General features: G+C 36.4%; 1 protein-coding gene across 2 annotated transcripts; it reads right to left on the bottom strand.

Moving 5' to 3' along the window:
* Positions 1 to 3,377: 3,377 nt before the first annotated feature.
* Positions 3,378 to 23,298, bottom strand: rhd.S (Rh blood group D antigen S homeolog). Of its 2 annotated transcripts, NM_001090947.1 has the most exon segments (11): positions 3,378 to 3,645; positions 4,941 to 4,942; positions 4,945 to 5,014; positions 7,494 to 7,573; positions 8,835 to 8,965; positions 10,193 to 10,330; positions 10,835 to 11,001; positions 13,432 to 13,585; positions 14,538 to 14,688; positions 16,616 to 16,796; positions 22,788 to 22,943. In NM_001090947.1, coding segments are annotated over 11 exon segments (1,386 nt in total). In that variant the 5' UTR covers positions 22,930 to 22,943; the 3' UTR covers positions 3,378 to 3,475.
* Between the last annotated feature and the right edge of the window lie 1,454 nt (positions 23,299 to 24,752).

The following is a 24,752-nucleotide window of genomic DNA, read 5'->3' as shown; positions in this document are numbered from 1 at the left end:
TGAACGTCGGGGGGTCCGTTAATTTCCATTTTTTTGGTATGAGCGCTTTAGCCGCATGCAGTAAATATAAGGTGAGACTATTTGAAGTTATTTTAAGTAAATTTAGTAGTACTGTATTAGACTTTGCTCCTTTATATCTATGCCACAGTTAGTAATATTGTTAATTGTGGAAATTACTGAGGTCCAAAATGTATCCAAAATTGGACAAGTAAGCCAAATATGGGAGTGGGAGCCTAATGTGGTATTACACCTCCGGCACAAACCAGATAAATTTAGACTCATTTTAATAGTCTAGCCAGGGTATAGTGCCATCTGGTAATTAATTTATACTCTGGTCTTAGATGCCTTAAATGTTTTAAATATGGAGGAAAAGATTTTATTCCACATTAATGGTATACTTTTTAATTTCAATTCTTCCCATTTAATGCAAAAAAATTTCTCTTGTGTGGCTAGTTGGGTTAGAAGTAATCTGTAAGTCTTTGAAAGTGGTTTATTGATCTTTAACGGGGATAATAACATATGCTCCTAAGGAATTAAGGATCTAGACCAATTTTTCAGTATATTTCTTTGTATATAGAAGTATAGTTGTCTGTACCCCCATGTCTCCCTTGGATGATGACCCCAATGTTTTTGTATCTCTGTGAGAGACATTATCTTATTGTTAATTATAAAGTCTTTGATTATGGTTTATCTATTTTCCCACAGGTTCCACCTTTTAAACGAACCAGGTTCCATACTGGGAACAAATTCTGGATTATTCATCAGGGGTTGTAGTATGTAAGGAGAGGTGGATAAATTAAGTTTATTTTTATTTTCATGCCAGATTTTTAGTGTTGTCTTTGTCAGTGGGTGGGTAAAAATATCCCCTAGGGTAGAAAACTTCTCTATCCATAAATTTTTTTTGACGCCAGCGAATTTTTGCCGCGAATTTTCGCGGGCATTTCACGAATTTATTCGCTGGCGGCGAATCACGCAAATTCGCCGCGAATTCGCGCCTGGCGAATAAATTCGCCCATCACTATATACTACTAGCAACACAGTTGGTAGACGGGAAAACGTACTTTATTCAGTGTCCTACAATAATTGAATACCATCTTGATGTTAAGAGTTCTGTAAATATGTTTTTTTTGCTTTCTGTTTAATGTTCTAGTTTGTAAAAATAAAAAATTGAATATGATGTAACATACCAAGCTACTTTACATACTGTAACGACACTCTCTAACATAACGATGCCAGAAGGAACTACATTGTCACGTTCTAATAATAATGTTCACTTCAATAAAATCGTATTGTGAAAAATAAAATGCAAGCTTACACAGCCACAACTTACTCTGATAAAAAGTCCTACTTGGACTGAGCACTGTAATGGTTACACTGAGTTCAGGAGAAGAGGTTAGGAATAAAAATAGGAGTAGACAGCTAGAACAGTGTTTTTATGGGAACCAGCAATGCCATCTCTTTGTTGTCTGTTTGTGATTAAGTGGATGTTGCAGCCTTACTATTAACTTTAAAACAACTGGAGTGGCAGGTCTTTAAAGATTTTAAAGAAGCAGTTCACTGATTCTATTTTGTTTTGGTGGGAGTTTCCGTTTTACAGGATCCTTATAGTAAAAAAGCTTGTGCAGTAGAAATCAATTTAGCTAGCTTGCTAATTGCTTAGGCTCTCAAATTTTGTTGATAACGCAACTTTTGGCATTTGCAAGATGTTTTTCTGTGAGCTTTCCCCAGGGGAGAAATATTACACACACTGGGCTGCAAACTAGACATAGTCTTTTCCCAGCATACCCTTTTCCAGCTATTGTTCTTCAGCTTCCACTCACTCAGTTCACACTTTCATTTTAAGATTTATTTTGTTTTGAAATAAAAGTAATGTTTTAGGGTAGGACTTCACGGGTGATTTCCGTGCGATCCGACGCGCTGCGCAAAAATGCAGGCGTTAGGTCGGATGTGACAGAAATAAGGTAAGTAATAGCATTGTCGGATGCAGATGCTGCACACTTCCAAAGAAAGTTTTGTAGGATGGTGTTGGATCGACAATAAAGCATCCACAAGTTGGATGCAGTCTCGTGGGTCACTATATAATGGAACTGGTACAAAAATATGACTACATGGAAATGTTTCCATCTGTCGAGACACAACTGTTAGACTGGAACACAGCATGCTGTATCTTCACCCAACAAGATAAAATCTGATGGTGTCTGACTTTTTTTTCTTCCATTGAAATACATTGACAGATTTTGTAGGATTCTTCAAATCCTTTGGTGTTACATGGCACGATCAGATAAAATCTGACCCACAAAATCTGATCTCCTGTGTAGTAATATCCTAAAGCTGGCCATAGACACAAAGATCCGATCATACGAATCCTCAATTCGTACGATTTTCGGACCGTGTGTGGAGAGTCCGGAGATTTTTCGTCCCACAGAGATCGGTCTTTTGGTCGATCAGCCAGGTTAAAAGATTTCTGTCGGCTGCCGAGAATATCTCTGTCACCGGACATAAACTTTCATACAATTGCTGTCAGGGGCAGAACATGGGCTGATCTGTTCTTTTACTACTTTATTTGATTGGAATGGTCAGTGGCAAGTCGGGAAATCAGGAAGATCGGATCTTTGCATCTATGGCCAGCTTAAAGGAGAAGGAAAGCTACGGAGGCATTTTATTGCCAATAGATTAGCTGCAATAGTGCAAGCTAGAATGCTATATTTATGCTGTAGAATGTTTTACCATACCTGAGTAAAAAGCTCTAGAAACTCTCTGTTTGTTTGGGATAGGAGCTGCAGTATTAACATGGTGTGACATCACTTCCTGACTGAGTCTCTCCCTGCTCTGGGCTCAGATTACAGTAGAGAAGGGGGGGGAGAGGAGCAAACTGAGCATGCTCTTGCCCAGGGCAATGAGGTTTAAACTGAAGGCAGGAAGTCTGATACAGAAGCCCATGTATACACAATAGAAGGAAAGAAATGCAGTGTTTCTTTTGACAGGGGACTCAGAGAAGCACTACTTTGGGGGTTTACTGGTATATTTAGATGGACCTTTCTGATAAGGCTTACTTAGTTTTAACCTTTACTTCACCTTTAAGTTAGCCTGGTGCTATAGTGTTGAGTGAGGTGAGAAGGTGCAGTTATGGGGCTCTTGCTTATGGCTGGTGGTTGGTATATATATATATATATATATATATATATATATATATATATATATATATATATATATATATATATATATATATATATATCTCTCTCACTGGGTAGGACAAATTTGGCAAATGTCCTCTTGTTTGGTAATGTTACTACTGTAAATCAGCTGTACAAAAAGGTTCAGCTAATTTAATGGTGTATTTGCATAAAGGGGGTATGTGTACAAGCACAATAATCTGATTTAAAAGAAATACTGTTTATTACCATAAAGTGGCATATATTTAGATGATTATGTATGAAACAAGTACCACATTGCATCAAAACAGTTATATTTTATCTCACACAATAGATATCACAAATATAACAACACATTCCACACCCAAGAGAGATAAGGTATAAGACTTTGTACAAGAACAATGGATTCTAATTTTGACTGTTCCAGCTGGGAATCGGCGCTTGTATACCTTCTTCTCGGTCATGTTTACAGATGAGAAGCCAAATGGGGAAACTGTTGAAATATAAATGATATTAAAGCCCACAAGACCACCATTTGCTACCAGCTGATTTTATTTCTTTGATGCATTATTTAAAAAGCAAAATAAATTGAAAACAGATCCTGCTTGACACCTGACTCGTAGCTTGTTATATTGATGCACATTAATCAGCAAAACAATGCCTCAAATAGCAAGCTGCTTTATTTGAAAAAAACTATAATATGGCCAAACACTTTGAAGGGAATTTGAGAGCACTTTATCAGAAAGGGGTGGTTCACTATTAAGTTAACTTTTATGAGTGTTGTATGTTATAGTACATCCAGCGTTCAGCAACTTTGTTTTTCATTTTTTTTTAAAAGATTTTTTTATTATATGCCGCTGCCATCTGTTTTTTTCCATCTTCAAATGGATTCAAACTGAGCCAGATACTATTGCTCTGTGAAGCTACAATTTTATTGTTACTTTTTATTAGTTAGATTTCTATTCAGGCCCTGTCCTGCCTATATTTCAATCTCTCATTCAAACCACTGCCTGGTTGCTAGGGTAAGTTGCACCAAGCAACCACATACCTTCTGAAATTCTAAATTGGAGAGCTGCCTAACAAAATATGAATAAAGCAAAAAAAATAAGAATTAAAGATGCATCGCAAATTGCTTCAGAATATCAGTTGCAATAGCCTGCTACAAGTTAATTTAAAAGTAAACAACACTTTAATACTTTACTTGCCATTTTACATTTTGTTGCACTAAATGATAATAATAATAATAATAAAGCTTAGGGGCAAATCCGTTAGCTAACCTTCACTGCCCCAGACACTGGAAGCTACAAGTATAAAATACTAAAAGTTATAGTTAAAATTATAGTTTAAAATAACTGTGAGGCAGCATACTGTATTTGATATAACCATCACATTAGAATTTAAGGAAAAAAAAACAATTCTGACTCACCAAAACAGAAATTATAGGCTAGCCTTTGGCTGCTTTGCTAAATATCACTATTCTTGTATCAATGTTCACATCTACACGTAATCCCTATAATAAATTCTGTATGAAGACTAGATGTCATGTCTAGTATACGTAAAGAAGAACACCGGTACAGTACTTGTAAAAATACTAATGCAGACAAAAGTAGATATAAATGATGAGAATGATACATAACTGGGAAGGGGATTTTATTGAAAAATTAGAATTAATATGTGAATGTATTTATAATTCAGTGGGTCTTTATTTTAAAACAAATTAGAGGCTGATCTTTTAGGGGATTCCTTTTTACACATGAGCAATCATAATAAGTACCAGCATAATCTTACCTCCCAGTAAGGCTGATCATGAAAAAAATGCCATTCTTTGGGAGCTTTCCATAACTTACATTTTAACAGGAAACCTATTTTGAAGGAAAATGAGTTAGAGTTGTAATAGTACATTTTATATACAATCAAGAATGTAAAAAGAAATGCTATGCGCACATGTATGTTCACTAATACAAAGCTGGTCCATTATAAATAGCAGAACACAATTGGCTCTTATGTGTTTTGGTAAGGTGGAACACACCAATATCTGGGTTACCGGGAAAAATAGTTTTGGGGATGGGGGGCTTGTGCATCCATGTCCCATATTTTTGGTGATTTTTAGAACAATTAGAACATGTTAGATTCTAGCAAAGTATTGTTTAGCAATTGCCACTGTTGAGTTTAAAAGGATGTGTAAGCCTTTATAGAAGAAAATAACAAAGTTAAATACTGTGTCTATTTTTCTTTACTGGTATGGGATCCGTTATCCAGAAACCCGTTATACAGAAAACTCTGAATTACAACTCTGAATTATTTTTTAAAAATAATGTTTTTTTCTCTTTGATAATAAAACAGTACCTTGTACTTGATCCAAACTAAGATATAATTAGACTAAAGACTAAACAAAAAGTCGCAGGTAAAAACTACATTACATCTGACACGACACGACTGTTGGATGTGAACGCAGAAAGCTACGTCTTCATCCAACAGTCTAACTGTAGTTTTTACATGTGAATTTCCATTCAGTCCAATTATATTTTGACGCCTGCGACTACATCTGACTTGACACCTGCTTTCTGTCGCCAGGCGCTGATCCAATGAAAAATGCCTGTGGAGTTTAGAAGTATGAAGATCCAAATTATGGATCCGTTATTCTGAAAACCCCAGGTCCTGAGCATTCCGGATATCAGGTCCCATACCTGTAGTGTCATGTTTGCTTGCCTCGGGCCAATATTCTGGATGGGATATCTGGAGGGTTTTTTTTTTAATTTGTACTTACTTAAACTCCTCCCATTTAATGAACTACATCTAGGGGCACATTTACTAAGGGTCAAATATCGAGGGTTAATTAATATTCGAAGTCGAAGGATTTACCGCAAATACTTTGATCGAACGATCAAAGGAAAAATCGTTCGATCGAACGATTAAATCCTTCGAATTGAACGATTCGAAGGATTTTAATCCATCGATCAAAGGATTTTCCTTCGATCAAAGGATTTTCCTTCGATCAAAAAAAGCTTAGAGAGCTTATGGGGAAGGTCCCCGTAGGCTAACATTGATGTTCGGTAGGTTTAAAGTGCGGAAGTAGGTAGTCTAAGTTTTTTTTAAAGAGACAGTACTTCGACCATCGAATGGTCGAATAGTTGCACGGTTTTTAGTTCGAATCGTTCGATTCAAAGTCGTAGTCGAAGGTCGAAGTAGCCTATTCGATGGTCGAAGTACCCAAAAAAACCTTGAAATTCAAAGTTTTTTAACTTCGAATCCTTCACTCGAGCTAAGAAAATGTGCCCCCTAATGTGAGCATCAATAACCATGTGTATTTTAATGTCTGTTTGCCCTGCAATGCAATTTTATGATCCCTCCTTTGGCAAGGCATTTGTTAGCTGATCTCATTCTGCTCTATGGGCCTGTACCTATGGAAGCAGACCGGAAAACAGGCAAAAAGGGATATTTAAAGGGATACTGTCATGGGGAAAAAACTTTTTTTTCAAAATGAATCAGTTAATAGTGCTGCTCCAGCAGAATTCAGCATTGAAATTCATTTCTCAAAAGAGCAAACAGATTTTTTTATATTCAATTTTGAAATCTGACATGGGGCTAGACATATTGTCAATTTCCCAGCTGCCCCAAGTCATGTGACTTGTGCTCTGATAAACTTCAATCACTCTTTACTGCTGTACCGCAAGTTGGAGTGATATCACCCCCCTCCCTTTCCCCCCCAGCAGCCAAACAAAAGAACAATCGGAAGGTAACCAGATAGCAGCTCCCTAACACAAGATAACAACTGCCTTGTAGATCTAAGAACAACACTCAATAGTAAAAACCCATGTCCCACTGAGACACATTCAGTTACATTGAGAAGGAAAAAAGCTGCCTGCCAGAAAGCATTTCTCTCCTAAAGTGCAGGCACAAGTCACAAGACCAGGGGCAGCTGGGAAATTGGATTTCAGTGCAGAAGTCTGCTGGAGTAGCTCTATTAACTGATGCGTTTTGAAAAAAACATGTTTTCTGATGACAGGATCCCTTTAAGAGTTAGAAGACAATTCACAGCAACATTTCCAAAATAGATCTATAACATTTTTAGGGCTTGTTTTTTATCTGGCAAGTTTTATAGTGGAATATATTTTTTGCCCACTTTTTGATAACCATTCATTGAAGTATTTAAATTAAGGAAGGGTCTGGAATACAAGAGAGCACTATTGGCTCACTGGCTGGCTTGGGGGTTATAGTTTCCATGGCACTCAGATATGATGCACAGTGGCAGAAATAGAGGCATTAAGCACTTGTAATCATTTCTGCAATTTTTTGCTAATGCAAGGTTGAAAGTCATACTATTATAGCAATAACACTAACCTGTAATAAGTCCACCGATGAGACCCAGAGCCAATGTTAAGCAGATGCATGCAACACCAACCATAGCTTGATAACCCAATCTAAAGAAGAAGTGAGGTGTGCAAGATATTTATGGAGTATACAGATTCAATTTCAGTCTTTTTCGTTTAAACCAACTAATGGAAAAAATTAACTGCTACTTGTAACATAATATATTCTGAACAAGAAGCTGCATTAGATTGTTTCAGATCAAAAAGCAAAAAATATATGTTATCTATATCAGGGGTCATCAAACTTTTTTGCACCACGAACCAGTTTAAAGCAAGGAAATTTTTGCGAGGACCGGGTGGGGGCGGGCTGATGTGTGGGTGCGGGCTGATGTGTGGGTGCATTTCAGGCACTGTTCAAACAGTATTTTGGTCCTTATTGTGATCAGTAGAACGTTTCCTGGGCTTTGCACAACTGTTGTAATGGTGATGGTGCACCAGGGAGCTGGAATTGCAGGTAATGTGGGCCTTTTTAATTATTTTTGCTATTATAGACTGGACCAGAGGAGGCCCGTTTCGGCACAGCAGTTGGGGACCACACGGTTGTGGGACCCCTGATCTATATTATTATAAATCAAACTCAAGAAGAAATTAATGTTTAAGAACAATGCCTGCCTGACAGTGCCAGCTGCTACAGTGTTAAACTAGGTCTCTAGCAATTAGCTAAGAGTGTTGGTTTGTATATGGTGGAAATAAGGATGTGCTGATGGAAATTCTCTTAGGCTACACCCAACAGGAACCCATCCATAGACCTGTCAAACACTGAGCATCTGCCATAGGCAGCAATATTATTTCTATAAAAATAGGAAGCATCTGTTGATGGCAAAGGGTATTTTTTACGGCTGTCTTTTTCTTGCAGAAACCTAAGGGTCATCAAAATAACCAGTTTGTAGTAAACCTCACATCATATTTCCACCAGAAAGCCCCTGAACTAATCTCCAGACATAGGGATTACTACTTTGGTGCAAAAGATGGTACTGCTACCATGACAATAATAAATAAACTCACATGTTTGTGCTATGGTTTCCTTTTAGCTTTTATGCAAAGAATAAACCAAATCTAAAAAATATTCTAAGCAGCTAATTCCAGTTTTAATGTATAAACCTTTTTTTCAGAAATAAAATAATCATATGAAAATATTATATGAATCATAAGAAAATCATCATAACAAGAAATCCAGCACAATCAAAATGTCGCTACACATTCTAGGTTGCTTCCTATTCAGATGAATAGCCTAGCAGCCAAAACTAGTGACTGAAAATGCTTTGTGTTTGTTCTACTCTTATTTTATAATTCACACAGTAATAAAACTTACATTGCCGTGCTTGTGAAATCTGCTGTTACGATTAATACTACGTAGGTTATACTCCCGAATAATCCAGGCAGTCCAAATGTGTAATGGACCCCACAGGTATCGTGTACTAATGAAACTGTGTTCAATGGTCCCTGAAAAAACAATACATTTAAACACATTAGCTAGAGTTAACCATACAGTTTTGGATCATGATCGAGTGCATGCCCAGCAGAGCAGAAAAATAAGTATTAATATGATATATATAGTATCAGATATTAAGGGATTATTTATCATAGTCCAAATGCCAAAAACTCAAAAAAGTTGAGTTTTTTAAACTATAAAATCAGAATTTTAAGAGGAAAAAAACATCTCGAATTTTTCAATATTTATAATGCCCCTAGGATGGAAAAAGTCAGAATCCGAAAATCAGGCATCTGAGACCTACCAAGGTTGTATATAAGTCAATGGGAGAGTTGCCTATCCTATTTTAAGTTTCTGTGGTCTGCGCTGGAATTAGCTCGAAAATCCAACTATTTCGGCTTTTTGGGCAAAAATCCACACAATTCAGGCTTTTTGCAAAAAAAGTCCTAGAAAACAGAGCGATTCACTCGACTTTTTCGTGTTTGCCCCGAATAATAAATAATAAAGTCCAATCGTGGATTCTAATTTGGTCGAGCTTTTTTCATTAATATAATCACAATGTATACTAAATATAACAATATACAAGGCTTGTAAATAGTTGACTCAGATTCTCATTACATAGCAGCATAGGAATCAACCCTTTAATTAGCAGCATATGAAGTATACATTTAAAAAGCCTTTATTACTAGCAGGGCTTTTATATCTTTGGGCAATAACAATGTTTCAGGCAGGGCTGGAACTAAGGTTGGCAGCGTGTGTTTAAAGGGTTTTTCACCTTTAAATTAACTTTTAGTATGATATAGTATGAGTTTGCAATTGTTTTATTTTATTATTATTATTCGGGGGTTTTGAGCTATTTAGCTTTTTATTCAGCAGCTCTGCACTCTGGTTGCTATGGTGCAAACAACCCTAATAACCATGCATTAAGAGACTAGAATATGAATAAGAATATGAATAAGGAAGATGATTAATAAAAAGTGTCAATAACAATACTTTTGTAGTCTTACAGAGCATTTGCTTCATTGATCCCCATTTGAAAGCTGGAAAGGGTCAGAAGAAAGCAAATAATTAAAGAAAATTAAAAACAATGAAAGTTGCTGAGAGCTGGGTGTATTAAGTTAACTTAATGGTGAACCACCTCTTTAAGGAGCAATGGTGCTACCCCTAGTTCGGGCCGAGGGTGTGTAAAGTTCAGGGCACCAGAATGTGAGTTGGGACTAATAATAAACAAATGTTACCTGAAAGTAATGGAAACATAGTGTAGAGATTAATCCAGCAAGAAGTCCTATAATCATTGCAATGCATGGGTACTGAAGCATGTATGCTGTGAATCCAATTGCAACACCACCAGCCAACACAGCATTATGGATGATTTTCTAAGGGCAGATGAAACAGTCCATTATCACACATACTGTATAGCTTAAATTGTTCTTTCAGGACTCAAGTTACTTTTCCTACATATAGGCATACTGCAATCCCTATATAATTACATATCTGCTTGCTGTTCTACATACAAATGTGAGTTATAAGCATACAAAGTTAGTATTTAAGTATTGAGTAATTATTGCTTTATTAAAATTAATCAATTTAATGTTTTTTTCAGTAATGTTGTTCCCCAAACTACCACACTGGAGTCCAGCCTCATTCTGTAAAGCAAACTAAAGGCTTTCTTGCAATAGATGCATGTATTCATAAAAACAAGGTTTAGCCATACCTTGAAGTAAAGTAAACAGTAAAGCACACTAACAGAGCTCATATAATATGTTTCATTAATGCTCCTACACAGGCAGCTATCATTGTGATGTTTTTAAGCCTGCTCACCCAAGGCAGAATTTCCAGAATTTCTAACCAAAAACAATAGTAAATTTAATTAAACTCACCATTTGAAGCTTTCCCTTTGGGTTAAGAAGCACTGATAATGAAAATACTGTAACTGCACTAACAGCAAGGGAAAAATAAGTATTGTAAACGGCATTCTTCCTTTCATTATGTTTTTCAAGCCATAAAGAGTTATAAGATGGCCAGAACATCCACATGAACAGTGTCCCTAAACAAAAGAACAACAACAGGGAAAGATAACAACTGTGTCCCAGTTTGGATGATACATGATATTACCTTACTGCACATCAGCGCTGTTGCATTTTTGGGAGGATCAGTTTAATCTGCACAGACTTTAAAATAATCTGACGTTATTAGAGATTGGGTTGCATGGGAAAGTATAAGTTATAGCCTTCCTTTGAGTATCAACAATAGAACTGATAACTAAGGGACAGAAGCGCCTACCTTTTCCATCCTAAGACCCAATTTCCCCAGCATCACCAAGGTAACATTTTCCCTTTCTTAAAGGACAACTAAAGCCTTACTAAAACCAAACTAAAGCCAAACTATATTTGGGCTTCTTTACCAGCCCAAGGCAACCACAGCCCTTTAGCAGTAAAGATCCGTGTCTCCAAAGATGCCCCAGTAGCTCCCCGTCTTCTTTCCTGCTGATTCACTGCACATGCTCTGTGCTACTGTCACTTACTGAGCTTAGGGATCCACTCAAAATAAACGGTACACATAGGGGCACATTTACTAAGTTCGAGTGAAGGAATAGAATAAAAAAAACTTTGAATTTAGAAGTTTTTTTTGGCTACTTCGACCATCGAATTGGCTACTTCGACCTTCGACTACGACTTCGAATCGAACGATGGGGAAGGTCCCCATAGGCTTTCCTAGGTTTTTTTGATTGAAGGAAAATCGTTCGATCGATGGATTATTCCTTCGATTGTTCGATCGACCGAATAGCGTTAAATCCTTCGACTTCGAAGTCGAAGGATTTAACTTCGATAGTCGAATATCGAGGGTTAATTAACCCTCGATATTTGACCAATAGTAAATGTGCCCTATAGATATAAATGTCACACTATATGGCTGATTAGTACTGAATACATATAATTACTACATGTCATCATCATTTATTAACCAGCCTTGTAGCATCAGCTTATATTACAGACAAACCTTTCATTTTCTGCTTGATAATTTGCGACGACCCCTAAGCTTAGCTTCTCAACAGCTGCTCAGAGCCCACTGTGCATGTGAGTGTTGCAGACACTTTCCAAGATGGTGATCCCCTGTGACAAGTTTGAAGTCCTGGATCATTGCTGCTATTGAGAGGCTGAAACTTTAGACTGGGGCAATAAGTCCAGTGTATAAAATATGGCATTTTTAACCATATGCATTTTAAGGGTTTAGTTCTCCTTTAAGAATAACATAACACTAATTACCACTGTCTGACATTGGGTGGGGATAAACATCCCTTTAATAAAATGGCCCCATTGTGACTGACTATGTATACTATACTTATAGCCATATCAATACATCTTCTCTTTGCTCCATCAAAGCTTATGTTTAAGGTTTTAAAATGATTAATCACAGGTGAAATTAATTCTTATAACATCCCTTCTGCCAGGAGAAATGTTAGCTGGTCTGTGGTGTGGTTGCGGCTATCAGCATTTTTTGCAGAAAATAATATTGTTTCCCCTCATCTGGAGTGCAGACTCTGCTAGTCGGGACATCCAGTGGAGGGAAAATATTTTTCCCCAGATGCCCTTCAATTCAAGAGTTAAACTGTCTGAAGCTAAAATAAAACTTAACTTTTATTATTGTTACTTAAAATAGAGAAAAATAAAAGATTAAAAAAACACAGTGTGGCACACTACAGAGTAATGTCAAAGCCAATGTAAACATAGCAATCAATAAGAAAACAACTGACCTATGAGCACTATATGGTAGTATTGATGCAGAATATTAATCAGTTCTACTAATTTTTCTTTAATGAAAAGGGCATTTTTGATACTTTATGCTATCTATTAGGCGTTTCACACAACAGTTTCATTTTTTCAATTATGTTTGGCAAATATATGTTATAGAAACGCCTATTTTTTAAACTAAACAGAAATGCAAAAATCGAGAAAGATGTGTAAAGCAATAAGGGGGTTATTTACTAAGCTCCGAATACACGAAATTCCCCAAAATCTGAAAAATTCATGATTTTTTTAATAAAATCGGACTTTTAAAAAAAATCATGAATTTTTCAGAATTTATTAAAGCCTGAGGGCTAAAAAGCCCAATTATAAAAACACGGCATCTCAAACCTGTCCAGGCTGCATAAATGTCAATGGGAACAGTACCATTGATTTTTGGTTGTGTCTGGGGTTTTCGGGCAATTTCACGATGTTTTCGGAGCTTTCGGGTCAAATCTCCAAAAAATTCTGAGATTTTGGGGAAAATTCACGAAAAAATCTTGAAAATCTGAGCTTTTCCCGCAAAGGTGATTTTCTGGAAAATGTAATAATAAATAAGCGTTAAAAACCCGAGCGGGTTCGATCGGAGTTTGTAGCAGCTGATATTGAGATAAATTCGGACCTTGATAAATAACCCCCTAAGTGTACAAGCAGGTGCAGTTATTTCATTGGTAACATTTCATGGGACTTACCTAGCATTGAAAAAATGTCTGAAATGGCATCAGATTTTTCTTTTTCTTTATTGACTTTGTTACTAATTGAAGGTGGTGTAATCAACCATGACACCGCCAATCCAAAATATGCACCAAAGATATAAACATGCATCATGCTCACTTGGATTTCCATCTGAGATTTCAACAGATATAAAATATATTATATATTCAGTATTAAATGTACTTATACACCCATTTCAATCACTGATAAATATTTACCTAAAAATCCAATAAAAATAAATATAGCTCGGGAGTTCTGTTAAAGGCATGTTGGTTTAGGGTCTTGTTATATTAGGTTGGTGGAGCAAAATGGAGTGCAGGAGTGTCAATGTACCTGGGCTCACTGATCTGATAAATAATGTGCAAATGCATGTAATGATGCAACTGCACCATAGAATTACCACCACCCCAAATGTAGCAGTAATTCCAGAGTCCCTGGAAGCAAATTAGGCACTAAGGTCACTATTAATGGAGCTCACATTGGTGCATCAGAAATCATGACATCAACATGCATTGTGCATACTTGCCCAAGATGCCTTGTGCCATTGCATGGCTGTAATGAATTGAATTTAGGGTCAAATTGCAGCACGGTGTAAAAAAAAACATGGCAACTTGCATCAGAAAAAGTGCTCTATGCACCATGTTCTGTGGTCGGAAATTAACCTAGTAAAATTAAGAGGCTGAAACAATATGTACTGTATCAAGTTTATACATTAAAGGATCTATTTTTGCACTGATGCACAACATATTAAAACAGTGGTGTATCTGTAACAGAAGCAGAGCCCACAAGTGAGAGGGGGCATGGGAGGGGAGGTTGCGTGCAACCCACAACAAACAAATATCAAAAGTGACCTGCAATTTTACTGAGCAACTTTAACTAAAAACATCTCATACTTTGTTTTATTCTTTTTAAAAAGGGTAATGAAAGAAAATATAATTCAAAGCAAACTATTATATTTTGTAACATTAATTGAAAATTTGTATAACCAGTTACGTTAACACAAAACCTTAAACTCACTCAAAATCTGTAAGGAGCGTACAAAATATTTATATTTATCTTTTAAATCCAATAAATTTAGTCTCACCTTCAAATAAGTTTCCATAATGTATCTGTTTACACAATACACTGGCACTTCAATGGCTGCCATGACTATTAGCTGCACTGGATTCACCTTTCCAAGAACAACCCCAGATGAGATAAGAACTGGCACCACATCCATCAAACCTTTGCACAATCTGAAAAGAAAGGAATGCCTTTATTTACATCTGGACAAAGACAATCACCCGATTAATGTGTTGAGTGCAGAGAAACCCCCTGTGTTTGTTATGTTTGTATGCATTTTGTGGTCACAGCTTCAGCCTATTTTATTTTATTTTATTGGTGAGCACAACTTTCCCTTTTTTGCACACAAACACTGTGGACAAACTATCAGAAACCCACACAAGCATAATGAGAACATACTGTATAAGCTCATTGCAGATGGTTCCCTGGCTACAATGAAAGCCCAGCACTGCAAAGCAGTAATGATAAACAATGCACTACTTTATATATTTAGGTATTGTGGTTGTGTGTGGATAGATATTGCAATTATCATTTTGTCCAAGATGTATAAGGTTTGCCTATATTTCTGAAGGAATATAGCAAGTCACAAAACACTAGTGCAGAAAAATGCTGTTCTGCATTACATTAATGAAAAATGAAGGCAAATGGGAATATCCAAATCTTAATGATATTGTTACTAAGGAATGCAAAAATGTTGAAACTTTCCGAGAAGTATATTTATTATTTCATTGCATTAGTATGTCTCGCTATAATATATCCCTTCTCGGCAATTGCTGATTCAGCCGTATATCTCACCCATTATATACATACTGTACATACATACATTTGCCCTTTATTTAGGTTAATACCAAAAGAAAATATTCAACCTTGTTAAAACAAATGAAATAGTTTGCAATTCATTTTGGTCTATGGTGCTGTTTAAACTAGCATCTTCTTCATCAGATACATTTACAAAGCGAAGCAGCTTTTATGCATACAATGCAATATAAAACTAACATATGCATTTTTTCTTTTGCATTTTACTGTACAATGCAATGTAAATAATAAATAAAAATAAATGAACAATTCTAGCTGTAAAAGTTTGAGAAATATATAGGTGTGTTTCTAAGTGATGGCTTCCTGGTGGTAAAGTGCTGCCTCTCCTTCAAGTAGCATCATGCCATATTACAATAGACAATAACAGTCTATTTTAAACAACAGTAACGTCAAAAAATAAAAGTGTTTTAAAGTAATGAAAATATAATGCAGTGTTGCCCTGCGCTGGTAAAACTGCTGTGTTTGCTTCAGAAACCCTACTATTGTTTATATAAATAAGCTGCTGTGTAGCAATGGGGGCAGCCATTCAAAGGAGAAAAGGCTCAGGTTACACAGCAGATAGCAGATAAGCTCTGTCTGACTAATGGTGTTATCTGTTATCCATTAGTTAACCTGTGCCATATAGCCGTTTTTCAATTTCCCCCATTGTTCCACAGCAGCTTGTTTATATAAACTATAGTAGTGTTTCTGAAGCAAATCAGTTTTACCAGTGCAGGGCAACAGTACGTGATATTTTCATTACTTTAAAACACTTACATTTTTTGGTGTTACTGTTCCTTTAAGGCAGACCATTTACTTCTGGGAGGCTGGTCTCACTGAGACAGTCAATGGACTTTGACAGGGAAGCTATGTTTCCACTAGAGATGTATGATAAGCTGTTTTGCTGAACAATTAGGCAGAGTGGAATATATACAGACTATACATACTGTATATAAGGAACAGAGAGGAATAAATAATATCAGCAAAGCAGTGGTGGGTGTTGCACAAATTAAACTAATGACTTCAAATGCCTTGTTGCTATGAGTTACTGTGTATAATAACTGTGTAGTTTTGCATGTATAAACTACTTTTGCCATGAGGACACTTCAAATTTGTACGAAACAATGCTGATGTTTACCTACCACTTGTCTTTAGTAAGTAACTTTAATACTTAATATTCAGAATTAATTCATTATGTATTGACTGCAAAAATAACATGACCTAGATAAATAATAGGAAATAAGTAGGTAAATTCCAGGTCAAATTTAAGAACACAATGAGCACAGCAACAACAACAAGCAGTACCTGAGTAAATCAACGGATGGCTTTGTACTTTGAAAGAGAAAAGAATCCACAATGATTGCCCACTGAATTCCAAGGGTCGTGATGAGAAAGTTGAATGCGACTCCACTAAAAACAAATTTCTTCAAAGACCCAAAGAGAAAGCCAAATCCAAGTATAATGATAACATTGACATCTTGCAAAGCTGTGGATGAGAAAAACCAGATCTTATGTTGATAAGTGAATCATTGCCAAATCCAGATTGGAATTACAGTAGGGGTGACCAAAAGGTAGATTGTGATCTAGAAGTAGATCTTGAGCTGGTGACCAGTATCTAACAGCAGCCCAGCATAGTCTACAAATAGTTCAAACATTCTGTGTATATGAATATTAAAGGGGTTGTTCACTTTTAAATTAAGTTTTAATATAATATGGAGAGTAATATTCTGAGACAAACTGCAATTTTTCATTTTTTACTATTCGTGGTTTTTGAGTTATGTTGCATTTTATCCAGCAGCTCTGCAGTTTGCGCCATCTGGTTGCTAGGGTCTGAATTACCCTAGCAACCATCCATTGATTTGACTAAGAGACTGGAATATGAACAGGAGATAGGCCTGAATAGAAATACGAGTAATAAAAAGTAGCAATGATAATCAATGTGTAGCCTTGCAGAGCATTTGTTTTTCAGATGGGGTCAGTGACCCCCATTTGAAAGCTGGAAAGAATCAGACTAAGACAGCAAATAATGATAAAACTATAAAGAATAATTAGTGAAGACCAATTGAAAACTTGCTTAGAATTAGCCATTCTATAACATTCTTAAAGTTAACATAAAAGTGAACCACCCCTTTCAGATATTACATGGCCACTACTGCAGGATCTCTTGTACCAGATCCTTCTCACAAGGCAGTTGTATTTGGACCTTTTTTTTGGCTATTTAAGGTCTATAAGTCATAGGTATAATTTGTGAATGTACAGACACTGAACATTTTGTGGAATGTAATGGTAGCACCCCATTGTGGAAATCCTGTGCTTCCTAGACATTCCTATTTAACTAGTTTAGTGTTCATAACATGGAGAGGGGATAGTTGAGACCTTGAATGATAAAGTGCAAAATTATGATCAAAGGTTTGGGAGAACTGACTTTAGGGCCATGAAGAATTGTACTATGCCACCGAATATGCATTACAGTAAAAGCCTTCTTAAAGTCCCCAAACTTTTTAACCCCTGAGCCACATTCAAATTTAAAAAGAGTTCGGGAGCAACACAGGTATGAAAATGAATCCAGGGGATGCCATATAAGGGCTGTGGCTGGATATTTGGCAGCCCCTATTAGACTACAGGAGGTTCTGTTTGGCAGTACACCTGTTTTTTATACAACCAAAACTTGCCTTCAAGCCAGGAATTAAAAAATAAGCACCTGATTTGAGGCCACAGGGAGCAACATCCAAGGGGTTGGTGAGCAATATGTTGCTCACAAGTTACTGGTTGGGGATCACTGAGTAAGGTTAGTGTTGTGATGAAGTAGGCTTAAAGCCCTCCTTTAAATTCCACAACAGTATCGCTACACCTAAATGTTGCTGGACTACAATTCCCACATTATCAATTATATAAGAGTTAAAAATTATAGAAGTTGAAGCTCAGTGATAAACTTTTTAGAATCCAGTCCAAACTTTTCTATACTACAAGCTCCCATTGTTGGATTATGCTAGGATTTGTAGCAACATTAGTGGAGAGTGACACTGTTATGGAGGTTTTATACTCGGTGTTTACTGATTAAGGATCAGCAAATGCAAAACTTTTCAATGGACTGTGCCCTCCTTTTTAAAGTTGCTTTTATTCTCCACATCACTGCTATATATGCAGAGTAATAAGATTTGGGGAAGCCACAGAATGTGTGTAGGGTCCATGCTACAGTTTGTTTTTTTTGTCAACACACACACAGTGAAAAACAGGCGTGGTCAACCACCTGGGCAAAACTGATAAAACTGTGGTCATGTTGTATACAGATCTGTACATCTGCACCCTGTACTAATTCAGCTTTATTACTTAGTTCAAAGCAATACCATACAGCAAAGAAAGATCATGCATTATCACTGAATTTAAACAATGGTTTTAGCCGGTTTCTTAGCATCCTCTGCTACAAGTATATTGGTCAGCATGAAAAATGTTCAAACAAAAGTTAGAAACCACTGTGTGGGGATGTGGAGTTCAAATACACATACAGTATGACTTTTATGAAGTATGTGAGTAGCCGCTAATAAAACAGTACTACGCTATTTTACTTTCTGCTCATTTATGCTTGGCTGAACGGAGCACCAGGAGCATTATATTCCATGAGACAACAGCTGCTGAGTAATAACTCTGCAAGTCGAAGTACTTGCCCTTTAAAAAAAACTTCGACCCCCTACTTCGGCAGGTAAAACCTACCGAAGTCAATGTTAGCCTATGGGGAAGGTCCCCATAGGCTTGCTAACCTTTTTTTGATCGAAGGATTTTCGTTCGATCGTTGGATTCAAATCCTTCGAATCGTTCGATTCGAAGGATTTAATCGTTCGATCGAACGAAAAATCCTTCGATCGATCGATCGAAGGATTAGCGCTAAATCCTTCGACTTCGATATTCGAAGTCGAAGGATTTCAATCCGAGGGTCGAATTTCTAAGTATTTTTAACTTCGAAATTCGACCCTTAGTGAATCTGCCCCTATAAGTTTTCTTTTATGTACTTCCTTTTAGATACCTTTCTTTAGACATTTATTTGGAGGTCCGGGTGAAGACTCTGAGGCTGCCACTCTAAAGAAGCTGCAACGAGGACTTTAAAAACCTTAAGTACTTGACTTTTTGTTTTAGCATGAAAAATGTAGTGAAACCACTGGAAATGTGTACGCATCCAATGCCTAAGCAATGAATATTCATTGTACCTGGATAAGCTGTAAAAAATGAGCACCCCTATAACATTCTCAATAAAATAAATTATTAGAGCTCCTAAATAAAGGGAACTGCGACATGATCTTACTACTCTGTCACACTGTTTGCCCAGGAAATGATTTTAAATGCACAACAGATTTAGAATGCCAATAGGCAGTTTTGGACTCACGTATAATGAGGGCTCAAACAATTAACAATTAGGCAATTATTAGGCAACCCGTGTACTGGCAAGACTCCTTCTTTTGTGTATAAATAATGTTCTGTATGTCTTGTCACTTTTTTATATTGTGGGTTTATATGAGCCCAAACTAGAAGTTGTGCTGAACACAAAACAATTAGGTCTTCAGAAACATTACATAATTCACATCATTAGTCACAGTCACTCTGGTTAGCATTTTGGCTATGCAGCATAATCAGGCTGACTCCTTGGCTGGCTCCGAATGACGGAAAGGCCATCACCATTTTATCCAAATAATCCAAATTTCAGAAAATTATTTCCTTTTTCTCTGCAAAAATAAAACAGTACCTTGTACTTGATCCAAACTAATTTATACTAATAATCCTTGATGGAAGTGAAACCAACTTTTGGGTTTAATTAATGTTTACATTATTTTATTACAGAGTTAAGGAACGAAGCTCCAAATTACAGAAAGATTCATACCTTGGTATATACCTGTACCAAAGAATGAAAGTGTTTTAAAGTCATAAAAATAAAATATATTGTTGTGATGCACTGGTAATAGTAGTGTGTTTGCTTCAGAAACTATACAAGCTGTTGTGTAGCCATAGGGGCAGTCATTTAAAGCTGAAAAAGGAAAAAAAGGTACAGAATACACGGCTGATAACAGATAAGCTCAGTAGTGTACAATGAGATTCTTCAGAGCTTATCTACTGTGCATCCTGTGCTTAAAGGGGAAGTAAAGTGTAAAATAGAATAAGGCTAGAAATGCTGTATTTTGTATACTAAACATAAACATGAACTTACTGCACCACAAGCCTAATCAAACCAATGATTTATTCTTTCAAAATTGGCCACAGGGGTCACCATCTTCTAACTTTGTTAAACATCTTTGCAAGGCCAAGACTGTGCACATGCTCAGTGTGGTCTGGGCTGCTTAGGGATCGTCATAAATTATCAAAACAGCACAAGTCAAATAATAAATAAGAAGCCGATTCAGCAAGACTGATTAATAATCAGAATATGCAGACTGCACTGGGTCCTGTGTTGTCATGTAATCTAATGTGTATTTTATAGTTTTTGTATTGTTTAATACAAACTTTCTCCAACTCTGCAGAACCAGTGGCTGCAGCAAAATAATCCTCCAAATAGAATCCCAGTTTATCTGTTTAAATCTGGCTCCGTGATCTTTGTCCCTGCAGCTGGAGCTGGAAACAGTAAAGGGGATGAAAATGCAAAAATAAAATTCAATACAAATCTCTACACAGTAGCCAACTGCTCTACAGGGAAACAAACAAAGCTGCTTGAGTTCTGCATGGCTGGGAAGTAAGGCGGGGGGCCCCCTGCTGTTCCTAAGTATTATTGTTTCACTGCCCAGCAGTTAGGGACTGTCTGACAATTCCTATCCACAGCAATAAATGAAGGGAGAATTTCACTGTCTACAATCGGGTTTCTTATAAAAACTGTACACATTATTTAATTTAAGTACAGTATATTGGAGATAGGTTTCTTTTAAATAAAAAAAAAGTAAAAATGGGATTTTATTTTTTTTGCCTTTACATGCCCTTTAAATGAAAAGCCCCATGGCTACACAGCAGCTTTATTATTATATTATATTATATATATTATAGTTGTGTTTCTGAAGCAAACACACTGGTTTTACCAGTGCAGGGCATCCTTACATTTTATTGTCATTCCTTTAAAACACTTTCATTGTTTGTTGTAACTGTTCATTTAAACAGACTACAATACATTAGCGAATAAAGCTTAAGACCTTATTGGTTTCTAAGGGAAACTTCACCAGTGAAAATACCTATGGTTGTAAATCAGCCCCTCACCCCACCCCAACATTTATATTTGAAGAGCTGAATACCAACACTCAACCCTCTGTCCCTCACCTCTGAGCATGTTTGCTTTTACCAACAGCACTTCATTATTGCAACTCTAGGAATTGCATGATTAAGATATTTTGACAAGTGTTTCAATCTCCCTTCCAGTCCCCACTGCATATACAGCTAAGCGTCTTGCTGCCCCTGGACTCATGTCACCCTAGGCTTTTTTGTGACTGTATGAAATGTAATTAAAAATAAATAAAATATCTTCTGTAGCTGAGACAAATAATGTATGTGTCTAGTCTTAATAGCTATATGAGTTATATCAGATACGTGAAATCACAATAATAACAATAATATGTAATTAGTAATAATGCCAGCAATGCAACACATATTAGCCATGCAGATCGTACTTATAGAACTTTTTTACTTGAGTTGGGCTTATATCTCTTTTTATTGATTTTAACCATAAACAGCTGGTTACTGTAGATAAATTTGAATATGACATCTATCCGACAGTTACATTGCAGTAAGTTCTTCTTAGGTTGCAGTACATTTGAACAATTAAGCTTTGCAGCAAACATGGTAATGTCAGAATTTATGTTACACAAACAATTGTCTGAAATACAATAATCTTAATTACAGCACCATAAATGCAAGTAAATTCAAGGTAGAACTAACCTAAAATACGATTAAAGAATGTAACTAAATTGTGGAAGGATGCTGAAAACTGAATATATATTATATTATATACATACGCATTATGGGGTCAGTTATCAACACTGGACCGTAACCCATGGAAAATAATACAAATTTGTGAAAGGCACAAGAGAGTATCCAAGTTCAAATCTCCTGGTGCACCAGTACCAACCCCAGCCCCTCAGCTAGGGGACAGGGAATCCATAGAAGAAGAAACAAAGAGGTTGGCAATAAAGAAATCCACAATGGCCATGTAAATACATATTTATTTAAGAAAACATCTGATAGATCCTTTTGCATTTTGTGCGAAAGGCACTTAATCATGGATTGGATACAGAAATCCATGGCAGACAGTTTTTCTTTGTAATACCTACAGTATATCTAGCTAAAAACAGCTAATCACTGATTCATTGTTATGGTCACTGCCCAGTTGCAAACTTGCCCACTGTGTTTACATGTATGAACAGTGTGAACGCTGGTTACAACATCATCTGTCAATTTTTAATTCATTTAAACAGCAGAACCCTTTCCCCCAAGCCAAGTAACTCTTTGATCTTACCTGGATATGTCTGGAGATATTTGGCATCTGCTGTGTAGTCGTACTGAAAACAATGCAAAAATATAAATATAAAAGTGGTTTGCAAGAAAAGGATTGCCCAAGGGAGACGTCCTCTCAAACTGGTAGTGTATCTTGGTGGCATTTTTCAAGTAGCTTTCATCAAAAATGAACAGACTTCTCTTAATACCTTAACAAAGTTAAGAGCACATTAGCAAAACTTTTAAAGGGTGTTAACCAAATGTTAAACTCCCTTATCTCTTACACGCCTGTACCACTATCGGCACAACATGTTTGGCTTCTGAGGATTGTCTAGCTGCATAGCTTCCAAAACACAGAATAAGTGGAATGACTATTCTATGCTGTTTAGTTCCTTCTCTTTCAGGAGGTCATACAGAATTGTTTTTGCAGAGGAATTCATATATCATTTCATATATCACAGGACCAGCAAAAAGCCATGTAACTTAGTAACATAGCAACATAATAAGTTAGGTTGAAAAAAGACGCACGTCCATCAAGTTCAACCTTTTTTTAACCTGCCTATCTGCCAGTTGATCCAGAGAAAGGCAAAAAAAACTCCATCTGAAGCCTCTCCAATTTGCCCCAGAGGCGGAAAAAACTCCTTCCTGACTCCAAAATTACAATCGGACTAGTCCCTGGATCAACTTGTACTATGAGCTATCTTCCATAACCCTGTATTCCCTCACTTGCTAAAAAGCTATCCAACCCCTTCTTAAAGCTATCTAATGTATCAGCCTGCACAACTGATTCAAGGAGAGAATTTACAGCTCTCACTGTAAAAAACCCCTTCTCAATATTTAGGCGGAACCTCTTTTCTTCTAATCGGAATGGGTGACCTCGTGTCAGCAGTTAGGTGGCGGAGTAGGTGGTCGAAGTTTTTTTTAAAGAGACAGTATTTCAGACTATCGAATGGTTGAATAGTCGAACAGTTTTTAGTTTGAATCATTCGATTCAAAGTCGTAGTAGAAGGTCGAAGTAGCCAATTCGATGGTCGAAGTAGCCAAAAAAATACTTCGAAATTCAAAGTATTTTTTATTCTATTCCTTCACTCGAGCTAAGTAAATGTGCCCCTAAGTGTTGAATATTAATAAATAGGACATATATAAGTGGGGTATTTGCTAAAACTCGAATTTGTCTCACTATAACTTTTAACCAAACCTGAATGCCTTTAATGTACCAGTAAATCAGAACAAAAAAAGCATAAGTGGAAATCAAATTGTGCAACTTTTTCGATTTGATGCCGAAAAATGCACATTTTTTTCAGTTAGACACCAGAAAACCGCAACTTTTTTTTTATTATGGAACAAAAATCATCCCGAAATTCTTGAAGATCATAAAGGCAAGTAACATTTCATTTTCTAATTGTTAAAGGGACATTTACCATTGACTTTTACATGATTACAACATGTTTTTTCCCCCCTCTCAAAATGTTTTCCCACCCCCCTAAAAACCTTGACCATAAAAAATGAGGCTTCATAAATAGGCCCCTAAGTCTAACAAAATGACTTCTTTAAAAACAAAATTTGATATTCTTTACATTGTTCATGAGACATACGACTCTCCTCGCCCCTCTGTTTGACTAAATTGCGCATGCAATATAAGTCTATGCACAGATCAGGTAGGAGAGAGGTAAAACCTTCCTCCCCCTCAGTTATTAGTATTATTAGTAGTAGTATTATTAATAATAATTATAATAATAACAATGCAATAATATATTGTGCAGTGCTTTACAATAAATGGATTTATACATAAATATATAGAATAACATACATAGAAACCAATAACCGATACAAGAGATGAAGAGTGCCCTGCACAAAAGAGCTTACAAATTAAAAGCAGGGTTGAGACACTGGATTTTGTATTGGATATCTGTTAGCACACTGGTTGATTGCTTACAAAGAGGGTACATCCATGTAGAAGATACTGTCCTACCATATATTAGCTAAA

The sequence above is a fragment of the Xenopus laevis genome, chromosome 2S (assembly GCF_017654675.1).
Source record: "Xenopus laevis strain J_2021 chromosome 2S, Xenopus_laevis_v10.1, whole genome shotgun sequence".
Taxonomy (NCBI): domain Eukaryota; kingdom Metazoa; phylum Chordata; class Amphibia; order Anura; family Pipidae; genus Xenopus; species Xenopus laevis.
This window is presented reverse-complemented; position numbering and strand designations above follow the sequence as displayed.

Coding starts and splice junctions, on each gene's coding strand:
- rhd.S (XM_018248161.2), bottom strand. CDS start 22,929: ATGCCACCAAGATACACTACCAGTTTGAGAGGACGTCTCCCTTGGGCA. Junction 5,015..7,493: donor CATCGGTGGACTTATTACAG/GTTAGTGTTATT, acceptor CCTTCAAAATAG/GTTTCCTGTTAAAATGTAAG. Junction 3,646..4,940: donor ATGATCAGCCTTACTGGGAG/GTAAGATTATGC, acceptor ATATTTCAACAG/TTTCCCCATTTGGCTTCTCA.